At 46.8% G+C, this 15,539-nt stretch overlaps 1 protein-coding gene across 4 annotated transcripts in view; it reads left to right on the forward strand.

The window, feature by feature from the left end:
• Positions 1 to 15,312, forward strand: part of Entpd4 (ectonucleoside triphosphate diphosphohydrolase 4) — a 29,186-nt gene extending 13,874 nt beyond the window's left edge. For all 4 annotated transcript variants that reach the window (XM_048330882.1, XM_048330885.1, XM_048330884.1 and 1 more), the window contains 5 exons: positions 1,346 to 1,512; positions 8,257 to 8,581; positions 10,189 to 10,274; positions 11,845 to 12,006; positions 13,869 to 15,312. In XM_048330882.1, coding sequence (XP_048186839.1) covers positions 1,346 to 1,512; positions 8,257 to 8,581; positions 10,189 to 10,274; positions 11,845 to 12,006; positions 13,869 to 14,094 — 966 coding nt within the window. In that variant the 3' untranslated portion in view covers positions 14,095 to 15,312. The remainder of the gene's footprint in view (positions 1 to 1,345; positions 1,513 to 8,256; positions 8,582 to 10,188; positions 10,275 to 11,844; positions 12,007 to 13,868) is intronic.
• The last annotated feature ends 227 nt before the right edge of the window (positions 15,313 to 15,539 follow it).

Consider the following 15,539-nt stretch of genomic DNA (forward strand, 5'->3'; position numbering starts at 1 on the left):
GTGTGTCCCTGGACAGACACGTGTCCCTCAGCACTGTGTGTGTCCATCTGCAGGTATACCCCAAAGCCTGGTCTCCTGCAGTGCCCCCAGAAGCTAGGGCTGGGCAGGCCTGGGTGGCAGCCTCACTCTGATCCTCATGGTGGTGTGACCTTATGCAGGTCACTGAACTGTGCATACCAGCTGCTTTGTTTTACCTGTAAATGTGGGTTTCATCAAGCCCCCGGTAGGATGGTTGTAACACTTAAATGAGATGCTGCATAGAACATATTTATTGCACCACCAGGCACCTGGTATATACTCAGGAATACTTTCATGTCTTCATGAAGCTTCTTGGGAAACAATGTCTTAAATTCAAGTATTAGAATCTGTGGTCCCATTTTACATTCCAGATCCGCCTCTAGAAACTACTCGTGTTTTTTTCCCTCAATATAAAGTGACAAGTGCACGAAAGGAACTTTAAGAAAAACAAAAAAATGAATAACAAAATCCCCCCTATATAACTAATGTAAGCAAATGAAAAAAATTCCCATGGACTCAGAATAACAAAAATTGTCAGCATTTTGGTAGATTTCTTTCTTTTTTCCTATTTATAGTTTTTGAAAATATAGCTGTTGTGATCTTATTGTTTATATGATTTTCTAACTGCAAAAGCATGTTTCTCTATAAACAATTGGTTACTATAATTAACATCACATTTCCTTGATATTGTATATACAGATGACATCCATTTTTTTTCTATCATAAAATTGCGTAGGATTCCATAGATAGATTTATCTGGGTAAAAAGATAGAACCTATATTGCTAACTTCCTTTTTCATTTCATTTTTTTTTTTTTTTTTTTTTTTTTTGCCAGTCCTGGGCCTTGGACTCAGGGCCTGAGCACTGTCCCTGGCTTCTTTTTGCTCAGGGCTAGCACTCTGCCACTTGAGCCACAGCGCCACTTCTGGCCATTTTCTGTATATGTGGTGCTGGGGAATTTAACCCAGGGCTTCATGTATATGAGGCAAGCACTCTTGCCACTAGGCCATATCCCCAGCCCTGACTTCCTTTTTCAGAAAGTCTTAACAGCACCACAGATGTACAATGTATTGGATATTCTCTAGGTCAGAACTGTTGTACTGAATTTTGAAGGAGGCCTAGGAAGATGAAGAGAACTTTGTGTTGATCTTAGATGAACTCATCTTCGATCCTTTTTTTTTTTTTTAAGTTACTTTTTGTGTGTGTGGTGGTGCTGGGGGTTGAATCCAGAACCTGTACATGCTGGGCATGCACTCAGCCTCTGAGCCGCACCCCCAGCCCCAATGTTGCTTTAAAATATTAAAATTTGTCATCCTTATGTCTGCAGGAGGAAGTAGCTAAAAACTTACTAGCTGAATTTAATTTGGGATGTGATGTTCACCAAACGGAGCACGTGTACCGAGTCTATGTGGCCACGTTTCTTGGGTTTGGTGGCAATGCTGCTCGACAGAGATATGAAGACAGAATATTTGCCAGCACAGTTCAGAAGAACAGGTAAAGTGCCTTTCAGGAAGACGCTTGCAAACCCAAGTCTCTCCTTATCAAAGTCACATCCAAGCCAATCTAAAAACGCCTATCAGTTCTAATAGATTCTTCCAGTGTTTTTGAGGAAAGGAACAGGGGACCCTCGGTCCTGCTACCAGTCCTGTGACCTACCAGACTCCATCTCTCTCTGTCCCCAGCTCTTAGACTTGCCGCTCACCTGATGAGTGGAAACTTGACCCAGCAGGCTACAGATTCGTGCTGAGCCCTGGGTGATGCTGTTCCTGATTGCAGAGGCCTTGGAGAACATAGAGACATAGAGATCTAAATAGATATAGAGATCTAAATGCACATTCATAATGTCAAAACTATCACCTCAGCCAGTCAGTACTTCCTATGTGATAGACAGAATTGAACCAACTACCATTGAGCTACTTACCTCATCGTAAGAGGTCTCTTTAGGGGCCAAAAGAAGAATGAAGAGAAAAATAACGATGTTTGAAGGAGGCAATGTGAAGAAAGTGACCTCTGACTATGCCCTAAGGGATAGCCCTGGAGGTGTGGAGGAGGAGCTGTGCTCATCCTCCAGAGGACTGCCTGGGGATGGTGGGTAGCACTGGGTGAAGCCACGTGGAGAGGGACTAATCAAGGGCAAGGAACGATCTTTTTTTTTTTAAATAATTTATTTATTAACTAAACAAAAATTTTTGACAAGGTGTTATGCACAAGGGGTACAGTTGCATAGTAGGGCAGTATGTACATTTCTTGTGATATCTTACACCCGGTCTTTCTTTCCCTTCCCTAGGTCAGGTAGACATATATACAATACACAATGTACCAAGAACATATACAGTAGCCACGTGGCCTACGCCAAAGAAAATTCACCTAGGACTTTAAATGTAATGTCGACAGTAGACAATATGTCAACAATAGTCTTATATGAACGTACATACATAGCTTTTGGGCTATTGTGATCCACTGAGAGGTCTATTTTTGACCTTTATATGTTGAGTAGTTGGTTTTAGTTACATAATGTAGGGTCACTGACCCAATCCTGTGGGAAATACCATTTGACAAGAAGTTTTTGGTTTTGCAGACCTGATCTCTACTGTCTCCCCCTCCCCCCTCCTTAACAGTCATATATCAAGGAGATCATGCCCCTTTGTTTTCTATGTTCTAGGCTTGTCTCTCTCAACATTATTTGTTCAAGGTCTGACCATTTCCCTGCAAATAACAATATTTCACCATTTCTAATAGCTGTGTAGTATTCCATTGTGTATAGGTACCATATTTTTTGATCCATTCATCTGTGGAGGGGCATCTGGGTTGTTTCCATATTTTGGCTATTGTGAATTGTGCAGCGATAAACATGAAAGTGCAAATCTCTTTTTGATATCTTGGGACCTGTTGTTCAGGATAGATGCCTAGGAGTGGTATGACTGGGTCATAGGGTAGGTCTATGTTGAGCTTTTTGAGAAACCTCCATACTGTTCTCCAAAGTGGTTGTACTAATTTGCACTCCCACCAACAATGGAGAAGGGTTCCTCTTTCCTTGCACCCCCTCCAGCATTTGTTGTTGCCTGAGTTCAGAGTATAGGTCATTCTAACTGGAGTGAGGTGGTATCTCAGGGTTGTTTTTATTTGCATTTCCTTTATTGCCAGGGATGTTGAACATTTCCTCATATGTTTCTTTGCCATTTTTATCTCTTGTGAAGTCTCTCTTTAGCTCCTTTGCCCATTTCCTAATTGGTTTACTGGGCTTGGAGGGGCTTAGTTTTTTGAGTTCTCTGTAGATGACAGATATTAGGCCTTTGTCTGTTACTGTGCTGGTAAAGATCCTTTCCCATATGGTTGGCTGTCTTTCTAGTTTGGTGGCTATGTCCTTAGCTGTGCAGAAACTTTTTAATTTGTAGTAGTCCCATTTGTTGAGTCTCTCCCCTAACTGTTGTACCCCTCGGACTCTATTCAGGAAGTTCCTTCCTATGCCTATAAGTTCTAGCATCTTTCCTACAATGTCCTTCAGTAGTTTCAGGATTCAAGTCTGATGTTGAGGTCCTTGATCTATTTTGAGTTGCTCTTGGTGCATGGTGATAGTCTTGGGTCTACTTTGAGTTTTCTGCATATGTCTGCCCAGTTTTCCCAGCACCAGTAATTGAAGAGGCTCTGTTTATTCCATTGTATGTCTTTAGCTCCTTTGTCAAATATCAGCTGACTATAAGAGTGCGGTTTTATTTCTGGATCTTCAGTTCTAATCCATTGGTCTTCAGGTCTGTTTTTATACCAATACCAGGCTGTTTTTGTTATGGTGGCTCTATAGTAGAGCTTGAAGTCTGGTATTGTGATACTTCCCGCACTGCTTTTTTTGCCTAGAATTGCTTTGGCTATTCTAGCTCTTTTGCTGTTCCATATGAATTTATGGTTTGCTTTCTCTGTTTCAGTGAAGAATGTAGCTGGGATTTTGATGGGGATTTCATTGAATTTGTATAACAATTTGGGCAATATGGCCATTTTCACTATATTGATTCTGCCTACCCATGAGCATGGGAGGTCTTTCCATCTCCTTGTGTCTTCTTTGATTTCCCTTATTAGATTTTTATAATTCTCATTAAATAGGTTCATCACGTCTTTGGTTAGGTTGATCCCTAGGTACTTTATTCTTTTTTTGGCTACTGTAAAAGGAATTATTTCCATAATTTCCTTTTCTGCTTGTATATTGTACAGAAAAGCTGCTGACTTTTGTGGATTGATTTTGTATCCTGCTACTTTGCCAAAATGGTTTATTAGGTGTAGGAGTTTGGGGACTGAGTTTTTTGGGTCCTTCAGATGTAAGATCATGTCATCTGCAAATAGGGATAGCTTGATTTCTTCCTTGCCGATGTGGATCCCTTTGATGTCCTCCTCTTGTCTTATTGCTATGGCTAGTGATTCCAGCACTATGTTGAACAGAAGTGGGGAGAGTGGGCATCCTCGTCTTGTTCCTGAGTTTAGGGGGAATGATTTTAGTTTCTCCCCATTTAATACGATATTAGCAGTTGGTCTGTTGTATATGGCTTTTATTGTTTGGAGGAATGTTCCATCTATTCCTGTTCTCTCCAGAGCTTTTAATAGGTATGGATGTTGTATTTTGTCAAAGGCTTTTTTGGGCATCGACTGAGATAACAATGTGATTCTTGATTTTAGTTCTGTTGATGTGGTGAATTATATTGATTGATTTACGGATGTTGAACCATCCTTGTGACTGTGGGATGAAGCCTACTTGGTCATGATGTATAATTTTCTTGATCAGTTTCTGGATCCTGTTAGCTAATATTTTATTGAGGAGCTTTGTGTCTGTGTTCATTAGTGATATTGGTCTGTAGTTCTCTTTGTTTGTTGGGTCTTTGCCTGGTTTGGGGATGAGTATAATATTAGCTTCGTAGAATGAGTTTGGGATTTCTCCCTCTGTTTCTATTTTGTGGAAGAGTTTGAGGAGTATTGGTATTAGCTCCTCACTGAAGGTTTTATAGAATTCATTGGTGAGTCCATCTGGGCCTGGGCTTTTCTTTGTTGGGAGGCTCTTGATTACCCCCTGTGTCTCGCTGTAAGTTATTGGTTTATTTAGTTGATTTATTTCTTCTTGGTTCAGTTTGGGCAGTTTATACTTCTCTAAGAATTGATCCATTTCTGTAAAATTATTGTTTTTTAGTGAGTAGAGGTTCTGGAAATAGTTCCTTATGATTGTTTGAATATCGTGTGTATTTGTTGTAATTTTTCTGGTGGAGTCCCTGATTTTATATATATGAGTCTCTTCTCTTCTTTTTTTGTAATTGTAAGTCTTGCGAGAGGTCTGTCAATTTTATTTATTTTCTCAAAGAACCAGCTTTTAGTCTTATTTATTTGTTGAATGGTCTTTCTATTTTCAATCAGATTTATCTCTTCTTTAATCTTTGTGATCTCTCTCCTCCTAGTCATTTTAGATTGGATCATTTCTTGTTTCTCCAGTTGTTTTAGTTCATCGTGAGGTTATTTACCTGCTCTGCTTCCATTCTTTTAATGTGAGTGCTGAGGGCAATGATCTTGCCCCTCAGTACTGCCTTAGCTGTGTCCCATAGGTTTCTTTGTGATGTATTTTTATTGTCATTGTGGCTTATGAGTTCATTAATTTCATCCTTAATTTTGTCTGTGGCCCAAGTGTTAGATAACAGTGAGGGGTTTAGCCTCCAAGAATGTGTATAGCCTCTGTGGTAACCGTTGTTATTGGGGGTTACCTTTATTCCACTCTGGTTAGATATAATACATGGGATGACGTCAATACTTTTGTATTTGCTGAGGTTCTTTGTGTGGGCTATGACATGGTCTATTTTGGAGTATGATCCATGGGCTGCTGAGAAGAAGGTGTATTGGGTCTCTGTAGGGTGGAAGATTCTGTACAGATCTGTCAGATCCATTTGGGATATGGTGTTACTTAGGTCCTCAGCTCCCTTGCTAATCCTCTGGGTGTTGGATCTGTCTTTTGGAGAGAGTGGGGTATTAAAGTCACCCACTATGATTGTGTTTGGGTCTATCTTGTTCTGTAGTTCTGTGAGAATTTGCTTGACATATGTAGGGCCTCTTTTGTTCGGTGAGTATACATTTATCACCGTGATTTCTTGATTCTGGATTTTTCCTTGTATTAAAATGTTGTGTCCTTCTTTGTCTTTTTGAGTTGATTTTAATGAGAAGTCCAGCTTGTGTGAGATCAGGATGGCTACTCCTGCCGTTTTGGTAGGTGTGTTTGCTTGGAAGATCTTGCTCCATCTTTTTATTCGGAGCCTGTTTTTATCCCTTGCTGTAAGATGGGTCTCTTGTAGACAACAGATGGCAACTTTTTGTTTGCGGATCCACTCTGCCAGTCTGCTCCTCTTTATCAGAGAGTTTATACCGTTTATATTCAAAGAGATCAAGGATAAGAGGGTTTTTTCCCCTTCCATTTTCCTGTTAGGCTGTTTTTCCTCTCTTTTTTTTCTTGTCTTTAGTGAGCTGCTCTTTCTGTTGGGCTCTGGCTATTGTAGTTTCTTTCTGTTTCTGTCTGTGTGTCCTGTATGATTTCTGTTGGGTGGGTTTCCCTCTTAGAATTCGCTGTAAGGCTGGTTTTTTATTCACATACTCCTTTAGATCCTCTTTGCCATGGAAAGATCTGGTTTTTCCCTTGAATATGAACTTTAGCTTCGCTGGATATTTTATTCTGGGTTGGCAGTTGTTGGCCTGTAGGACTTGGATGGTGTTCTTCCACTCTCTTCGTGCGTGGTAGGTTTGTGTGGAGAGGTCTGCTGTTATTCGGATCCTTTTCCCATTGTAATAAATTTCTTTCTTCGCTTTGGCTGCATTCAAAATTTGCTCTTTATTCTTGAGATCTGTAGTCTTGATTATTATGTGCCTGGGCAAGGATTTTCTAGGGTCTGGTCTGCCAGGCGTCCTATAGGCTTCGGTTACCTGGGTGAGGTCCCTTGTGAGATTGGGGAAGTTTTCTGCAATCACTTTATTGAAAATATGTTGAAGCCCTCTGCTCTGGTATTCGGCTCCTTCTTCTATTCCAGTTATGCGCAGATTATATCTCTTGTCTTTGTCCACTAGCTGCAAGGAACGATCTTGATGCCAGAGTTAGCTTAGTAGTTGTATAGAATTTTAAAGCTGTCAAGGTGGTTCATGCCTGTAATCCCAGCACTTGGAAGCCTAAGGCAAGATGGTCGAGCATTTGAAAACAGCCTGGACTACACGGTAAAATTCTCTCTCCAGAAACCAACTAAACACAGAAACAACAAAAAGGACACCATTTTAGCAGTATAACTTTAAAATGAGTTGGTGTGAAATCGTAGTGTACAAAACTTGTAAAACAAAGCAGCATTCTGTCAGCTTAAATATATAGCAGCAAGAGATGGCATTCAGGCGGATTGAGGTTCAGAAGCAACCTGGGCAAAATGTTAGCAAGAGCCCCATTCTTTTTTTTTTTGGCCAGTCCTGGGCCTTGGACTCAGGGCCTGAGCACTGTCCCTGGCTTCTTCCCACTCAAGGCTAACACTCTGCCACTTGAGCCACAGCGCCGCTTCTGGACGTTTTCTGTATATGTGGTGCTGGGGAATCGAACCTAGGGCCTCGTGTATCTGAGGCAGGCACTCTTGCCACTAGGCTATATCCCCAGCCCAAGAGCCCCATTCTTAACAAAAAAAGATGGTGTAGTGGCCCATACCTGTCACCCCAACTACATGAGAGGCGCGAAGAGGTGCATCAAGGTTCCAGGCCAGCTCTTGGCAAAAAATACAAGACCCTACCTAAAAAGTACAGCAAATGGCCCTGAATTCAGACGTTCCACAAAGCATATAGCAATTATTTGTTTGAGTACACACATAGGAACAGAAAAGCTACTTGAATGATTTACATGTGGACACAACAGGAGTATAGAAGGGAACCAAGTGTTAGACTAGAAGTGCAGCTCAAATAGTAGAGCTTTAAACTAGCAAGTTCAAGGCCCTAAGCTCAAACCACTGTACTGCCAAAAAAAAAAGCAGACAGTTTTCCTGGACGTGGACGGCAGGGTCTGGGGCCTGTGAGAGCTTCCGCGAGTCTGCAGGAAGGATTGGGTGCCAGGTCTCTGAACTTCCTTCAGAGCCCTTTGTGTAGCACAGGTGCAGACCTATGGAGTCTGTTCCACAGAGCGTGTTAGGAAAAATGCTAGCTTGTAGCTACTTGTCAAAAACAGTGCGACTAGATCTCATGCGAGAATGGCTCTCTGTGCCACAGGCTCCTGAGTAAACAGACTGGCCTGGCTCGCGACGCCCCGTACCTGGACCCATGCCTGCCCCTGGACATTAAAGATGAGATCCAGCAAAATGGACAGACCTTGTACCTGCGGGGAACGGGAGACTTTGACCTGTGTCGAGAAGCCCTCCAGCCATTCATGAACAAAACCAATGAGACACAGACGACCCTCAACGGCGTCTATCAGCCTCCCATTCACTTCCAAAACAGTGAATTCTATGGCTTCTCTGAGTTCTACTATTGCACCGAGGATGTGTTGCGGATGGGGGGAGACTACAATGCTGCTAAGTTCACTAAAGCTGCCAAGGTAACCTGCCAGGCATCCTCTGCCCACTTCCCCAGTGTGGACGGTGGGGTCCTGCTCCCATGGGTTGGGGGCAGGGAAATAGTCACAGGAGAAGTAAAGGATCAGTCCACCACTCCAGTAACTCAGCTGGTCGCCAGGAACCTCTGAGGCTTTTCTCCTGCCAGCCTTCTCCTCTAGCTGCCAGGACACTTCTGTCCTCTGCCCCTGACCCCTGGCCCCTGCCCAGGTTCCAGGTTCTGTTCGTGTTGGGCCATGTTGGTTGATGGCCCCACCAGTTGTCCAGTGCCCTCGCCGCAGTCCAGGAGCAGGGACTTTGCTCTTACGGGTTCTCGTTTTGTTTTGTTGGGTAGTGCTGGGGATGGAACCCAAGCCTTCGTATATACCAGGCAAGAACCCGGCCTCTGAGCTCCTCCCCAGCTCCCTGGGTTTTTGCCTTGTTCCACATTTCTTCCTCCCTGTATCTGACTGCCATTACCTTCGTGCAGGCCTCTGCGGGTCACCAGCACGATTGCATTGGCCACCCAGTTGGTCTTCTGTCAGATCCTCTCCCTAGCATTCATGGCCCATGATCTCCCGCGGTGTGTGGGAAGCACGTACCGTCACCTGACTGCTGTGCAGTCTGGTGCTCCTGGGATGAAGCCCTTGTGCCTCGTCTCCCCCCACCCCAGCCCTGCTTCTCTCCTGTCAGGTCAGGTGGCAGCTCCTCCCCTCACTGAGGCCTCCCCCATGGGTTTTTTTGGGTTTTTTTTGGCAGTCCTGGGGCTTGTGCTCAGGGCCTGAGCACTGTCCCTGGCTTCTTTTTGCTCAAGGCTAGCACTCTGCCACTTCTGGCCATTTTCTGTATATGTGGTGCCGGGGAATCAAACCCAGGGTTTCATGTATATGAGGCAAACACCCTTGCCACTAGGCCATATCCCCAGCCCAGCCCCCATGGGTTCTTGTCTGCTGTTTCCTCCGGTTGACCCCTCAGCAAGGCTGAGCGCACCAGCTCTCTCAACCGCCATTTCCCCGTCCTAGGAAGAGGTTAGGCGAGTGGCTGGGTTGGGAGGGTGAGCTGTACTCAAAAGCAGCACCCAGTGCCCCAGTGCTCAGTGAGCACCAGCTCTTAACGTCACTGCAGGTGACTTGGGACAAGGGAGCACCCTTTGCCCTCTGTCATCGCCATTGTCTCCCGGTACGCTGCTCAGAGTCTGCCCCAGAGTGCAGTGTGGTCATGGTGGGAGAACTAAGCACATTTGAAGAGACTGGCTGGGGGCAGTGAAAGTCTGCCAGGAAAAGGAACGGGTATTGCATGTGCCAAAGAACAAATATTCCCAAGCACCCCCAGGTCTTGACTTTCCACTACACCCGTGTGTCTGCTAATTGGAAGGGTATGCCAGTTAGAATATGGGTTTGATAAACTTTTGGTGGGGGGGACTCATTCTGAGGCTTGAACTCAGGGCCTGGGTGCTGTCCCTGAGCTTCTTTTGCTCAAGGCTAGTGCTCTCCCACTTGAGCCACAGCACCACTTCCGGCTTTTTCTATTCATGTAGTACTAAGGAATGGAGCCCAAGGCTTTTTAAAAAATGACTTTACCAATGAGTTCTTTGGGGTGAAATTGCTTTCAGGACTATTGTGCAACGAAGTGGTCGATCTTGCAGGAGCGCTTTGACCGCGGGCTGTACGCCTCTCACGCCGACCTCCACCGGCTGAAGTAAGTTCCAGACCACCCACCCCCAGATGCTTTGAGGCAAGCATCTGTTCATCTTGGCCCAAGACCGTGTTTCATCTCCTTCAGTCACTTTCCCTTCTTGTTAACACTTAGCTCTTTTCAAATGGGACAAGTACTTCTGTTCCCATATAGCCTGTGAGACCTTGGCTCAGTTTTGCTATTCTTTCCCCTGACATTCCTTGATGCATAGCTGTGTGGGATCTCTCTCTTTCGACTTCCCCTCGCTTGGGGGGGAAGGGGCTTGTCCGCCCCTTCCTGGGTGGTCCATGATCGCTCACGAGGGAGCGATGGCCACGGGTAGCCTCGGTGGCGTGTGGTCGCAGGGTGCCCCAAAGCCGCCAAGAACAACACGGACACATGGGCACCTGGAGAAAGCCTCTAGGGCTTCTGTCTATTCAAATGAGGAACCTCCCAGATATACCCTAAAGGCGGGCACAAGACAGGGGCCCCTGATTGGTCCCAAGGAGCTGTCCCTTAAGTGATGTCAGACTTCCTTCTCTTCCAGTTAAAGACAGGAAGGGGAGGGACAGGCTGAGGTCAGCTGTGGCCCCTTGAAGGTGCAGCTGACCCCAACATAGCTGTTGCTTGCGTAATTAAGTCCTGCACAGACTCCAGAATCGGGTCCGCTGCTACCTCTGTGCCGTACGTATTCCTTGTCCTGTCAGCCGCCTCCGTTCCTCCCTGCGCCTCTAGAACCGGGGCCCTCACCCAGCTTGGCCTTGGTGGAGAGCTGTTGTTGGTCTCCAAACATTCCTTTCACTCGCTCACTTCTGTACAGCAGCCATATCGTATCGCTCATGGCTGCATTAGCTTAATTTGCACAGTGCTTGCTTGCCAAAAGCAGGCCTCTTGAATGAACATTTAGGATCAGAGAATATCAGAGCTGGAAAAGACTTTCCTGCTTTCTCATTTTGTAGTAAATCATGTCCAAAGAAGTTGGAACGTGCTCAGTATTTACTCAGTAAATAAATGATGGGCTATCTAAGCAGTGGCAGGAAGAATCTGCCATGGTAAGGCATTAAATTATACTGAGACCAAATTGCATGAGCTAGTTGATTTTTGTTCAACAGTACTAGGTTGAACTTGGGACCTTACACTTGCTCGGCAGGTACTCTACCTCTTCAACTATGTCTCAAGCCCTTTTTGCTTGAACTGTTTCTCTGAATAGGTTCTCATGTTTATGTCTAGACTGACCTGGACCACACTCTTCTTACTTACACTTCCCTCCCATGTAGATGGATTGACAGGCCACATATAGCTTTTATTGGTTGAGATGGCATTTCCTGAATTTTTGCCCTGTGGTCTCAAAACTACGATCCTCCTGATCTCCTGCTCCAAAATTACTAGACTTACAGGAATAAGCCACCAACCAGGTGGGCTAATTGAATTTGGCAGGTGCACTGTGCTGTGTTGTGGGACAGGGCCTAGAGCCACGAAGATCAGCTGGAAACACATCCACTTGGCTGCGCAGAGAGCCAGCTTGCCTCCGCATGTGCACGCCGCCTGTGCCAAGGGCATCCACCTGACTCCTGTTTATGCTTGGCACTTGCAGGTATCAGTGCTTCAAATCCGCCTGGATGTTTGAGGTGTTCCACAGAGGGTTTTCCTTTCCCGTCAACTACAGAAGCCTCAAGACCGCCTTGCAGGTGTACGACAAGGAAGTGCAGTGGACCCTGGGGGCCATCCTTTACAGGACTCGCTTCTTGCCCCTGAGGTAGGCTGCTCTGGGGCACAGAGAACCACAGGAGGTGTCTGCGGTGCGGGGCCGTGGTGGCTGTGCTTTCCGGGTGTTTGGGGTGTTGCTGCCAGAGCGGTCTGTGGGCAGGGTGTGAAGGCAGGAAGCCGTCACTCGGGTCTCCCCATCCTACAGCACACAGCACCTTTGTGCTGTGCCCCACTGTTTGGTTCTCCACTGTCCACTCCCCAACTGCTGCAAAACCGTTAAATGGGAGGCAGTTGGCCTTTCTGACCTTGGACGCCTTCTCACTCCTGTTGCATAGGATTGTGGAGGAACCCATCATTTTGAAATACATATATCAAACTTACAAGAAGCTTGCATGAGAGAGGACACATGGCCTTTATGAATACTAAATAGCAAGGCCTTTCCAATGTCTGACCGATTGTCTCTGTCATTTCAGTGTAGTGCTGAAAGGTTAGGACATCAGCACCATAATGGGTTTCCAGCAGTTACACAGTCACAGCTGCTTCTAATCTATTTGTTATCCACTTACATGATTAAAGGAAAGCCTAAGTTTTAGTTAAAGACTAGTATTTTCCCCATTCAAGCTTATAGATCTGGCTCAGGTCACCCCTGCTAAGCACCCTGATAAATGAAGTACTAGCCCTACCCCACCATTTACCTGAGCATGCTGCACCAGTGCTTTCTGTTGGGCCCACTGCAGAGATTGTACCGTGCAGATATCTCCACAAACGTGTGGCCACGTATTGTGTTGGTTTCACACCGACTTCCATGCACAGGTGAGACCCTCACAGTTGTAAATTTCTTCAGTGCTATTACTCAGATTGCATTGCTGCAAACTAGAGGTGACGCGGGCCCTACGTTGATACTGCTGCCGGCAGTTTCCGAGGGAAGGAAAGTGGGTGCAGCAACCAGGTTCTAAGCTCAGTCTGAAGAACTGTGCTCACACCAGTGTTCACACTAGCACTCACATATGAGCTCATTCCAGAGTTCACACCAGCGCTCACCAGTGTTCACGCTCACACCAGTGTTCACATTCACCAGCACTCATCAGCTCTCACCCCGTGTTCATGCTCACCAGTGTGCACACTTACACCAGCGTGCACACTCACACCAGCGTTCACATTCACCAGCACTCATCAGCTCTCACCCCGTGTTCATGCTCACCAGTGTGCACACTTACACCAGCGTGCACACACACCAGCGTTCATTCACCAGCACTCATCAGCTCTCACCCTGTGTTCATGCTCACCAGTGTGCACACTTACACCAGCGTGCACACTCACACCAGCACTCATCAGCTCTCACCCCGTGTTCATGCTCACCAGTGTGCACACTTACACCAGCGTGCACACTCACACCAGCACTCATCAGCTCTCACCCCGTGTTCATGCTCACCAGTGTGCACACTCACACCAGCGTGCACACTCACACCAGCGTGCACACTCACCAGCACTCATCAGCTCTCACCCCGTGTTCATGCTCACCAGTGTGCACACTTACACCAGCGTGCACACTCACACCAGCGTGCACATTCACCAGCACTCATCAGCTCTCACCCCGTGTTCATGCTCACCAGTGTGCACACTCACACCAGCGTGCACACTCACACCAGCACTCATCAGCTCTCACCCCGTGTTCATGCTCACCAGTGTGCACACTTACACCAGCGTGCACACTCACCAGCACTCATCAGCTCTCACCCCGTGTTCATGCTTACCAGTGTGCACACTCACACCAGCGTGCACATTCACCAGCACTCATCAGCTCTCATACCAGCACCTGCTTCAGTGTTCACACACCAACGCTCACACCAGCGCCAACCCCTCGCCATCTCACCGTCCTCCTTCTTTGTGGTTTTGTCTCTGTGCGGGCAGGGACATCCAGCAGGAGAGTTTCCGGGCCAGCCACGCGCACTGGCGGGGCGTCTCCTTTGTCTACAACCACTACCTGTTCTCGGGCTGCTTCCTCGTGGTCCTGCTGTCCATCCTCCTCTACCTGCTGCGGCTCCAGCGCATCCACCGGCGGGCTCCGCGCGGCGGCTCGGCGGCCCTCTGGCTGGAGGAGGGCCTGTCCTCCCCGAAGGGCCCCGGCCCTCTGTGAGCCGCTCGCCGCTCCAACAGGACTGCCTGCGCCAAAAGCCATCGTTGCCTCAGGGTTTCACCTCGACATGCTCCCCTATTTTGTTTCTCCCTCTCCTTTTTGTGACAACAACACCCACCGTGTTTAAGCCCTGCTCTCTGGCAGTGCAGTGTTCTGCGGTTAGGAATTCAGCTTTAAACGGAGGAGTGGGGAAAGGGAAATTCACTGGACTCTTGCTGCATAGGAGATTCTCAAAAAAATTAGTAAAGTTGTGTTTTATTCTATGGTATGTTTGCCACAAATGCACTTTGTGTGGGACAAGTGGAAAAGATACTTTCCTTCCTGTGAGGGATTCCTTGTTCAGAACCAAAACGCAAATACTGTCTCGAAAGCTCAACCCCAGGAGAAGGACGCTTCGTTTTTATTTATTGCTCGGGTGTCACTTTATGTGTTTTCTTTGCAGATGCAAACATTCAAAATCATTCATAGCCAAAACAGGTCACCGTGGTCACCGGGAGGCCAGGAGGTGTGCGAGACGTGAGCTCTGGGCGTGAGCTGGGCGCGTGAGGGGTGCAGGGGCCGCGGGCCCGCGTGGCAGGACGGACCCGCGTCCTCTGCTTGTGGCTGTCGCTCACCTGCCCGCGGGAAGTCGCTGTCCCCATCAGATGTGTGGCAGGAAGACCCTTTGGTTTTGAAAAACTTGGAAAACCCGTGGCTTCCTCGCCGGCGCTCGTGGCAGGCCCGTCGCACAGGAGCACAACTCTCCCGCACGAGCTGCGCGTCTCCTCCAGCCCCGAGTCCGCGTCGCCCCCACTCCCTTAGGGAACGCGGAAGGTCATGGAGAGGCCGTGTCTGGGAGCCCCTGGGCATCACCCGACCGGTGGTCACCGTCACTGCCGTACTCAGCGCCAGCTCTGGCAGCTCCGGCAGTGGTGTGGCAAGTCCACACCAAGAGAGGAGCCGGAAGTTAGCACACCCAAAGAAGCCGGGTTTGGAAGAAAATAAATTTGACATTTTAAGCAAAAGCCTAAAACAGACAACGAATTGGTATGTCTGAAATTGGTTTTCTTGTTTATTTTTTTTAAATCTTAACAATTCTTAGACGTTTTACAGGTTTTTGGTGGGAGTACATGTATGTGTACACACGTTTCCTCACTCTGCAGCAGTTAAAGTCACGCAGCTGATAGTGAACTTTGAGAAGCATTAGCTATGAATTAGAAAATCATTGCTTAAAGAATTAGGAAAAAAGCTATGACATACTGCATGCTGATGACCTCAAAGACCCCAAACTTATGAAAGAAGTGCAAATTCTCTTATTCTCCTCAGAGTGAAGATTCTAGCAATGAAACAATCATAGGTGGCCCACGTGTTAGAGGAGCTGGTGGTGGTGCGGTTAACACGCAGAGCGCCCAGCACCGGGATGAGTGTGCTGTGAACCTCCAGCCACTCGCATCCAGCCGCACACC

This window comes from Perognathus longimembris, chromosome 21 (genome assembly GCF_023159225.1).
Source record: "Perognathus longimembris pacificus isolate PPM17 chromosome 21, ASM2315922v1, whole genome shotgun sequence".
Taxonomy (NCBI): domain Eukaryota; kingdom Metazoa; phylum Chordata; class Mammalia; order Rodentia; family Heteromyidae; genus Perognathus; species Perognathus longimembris.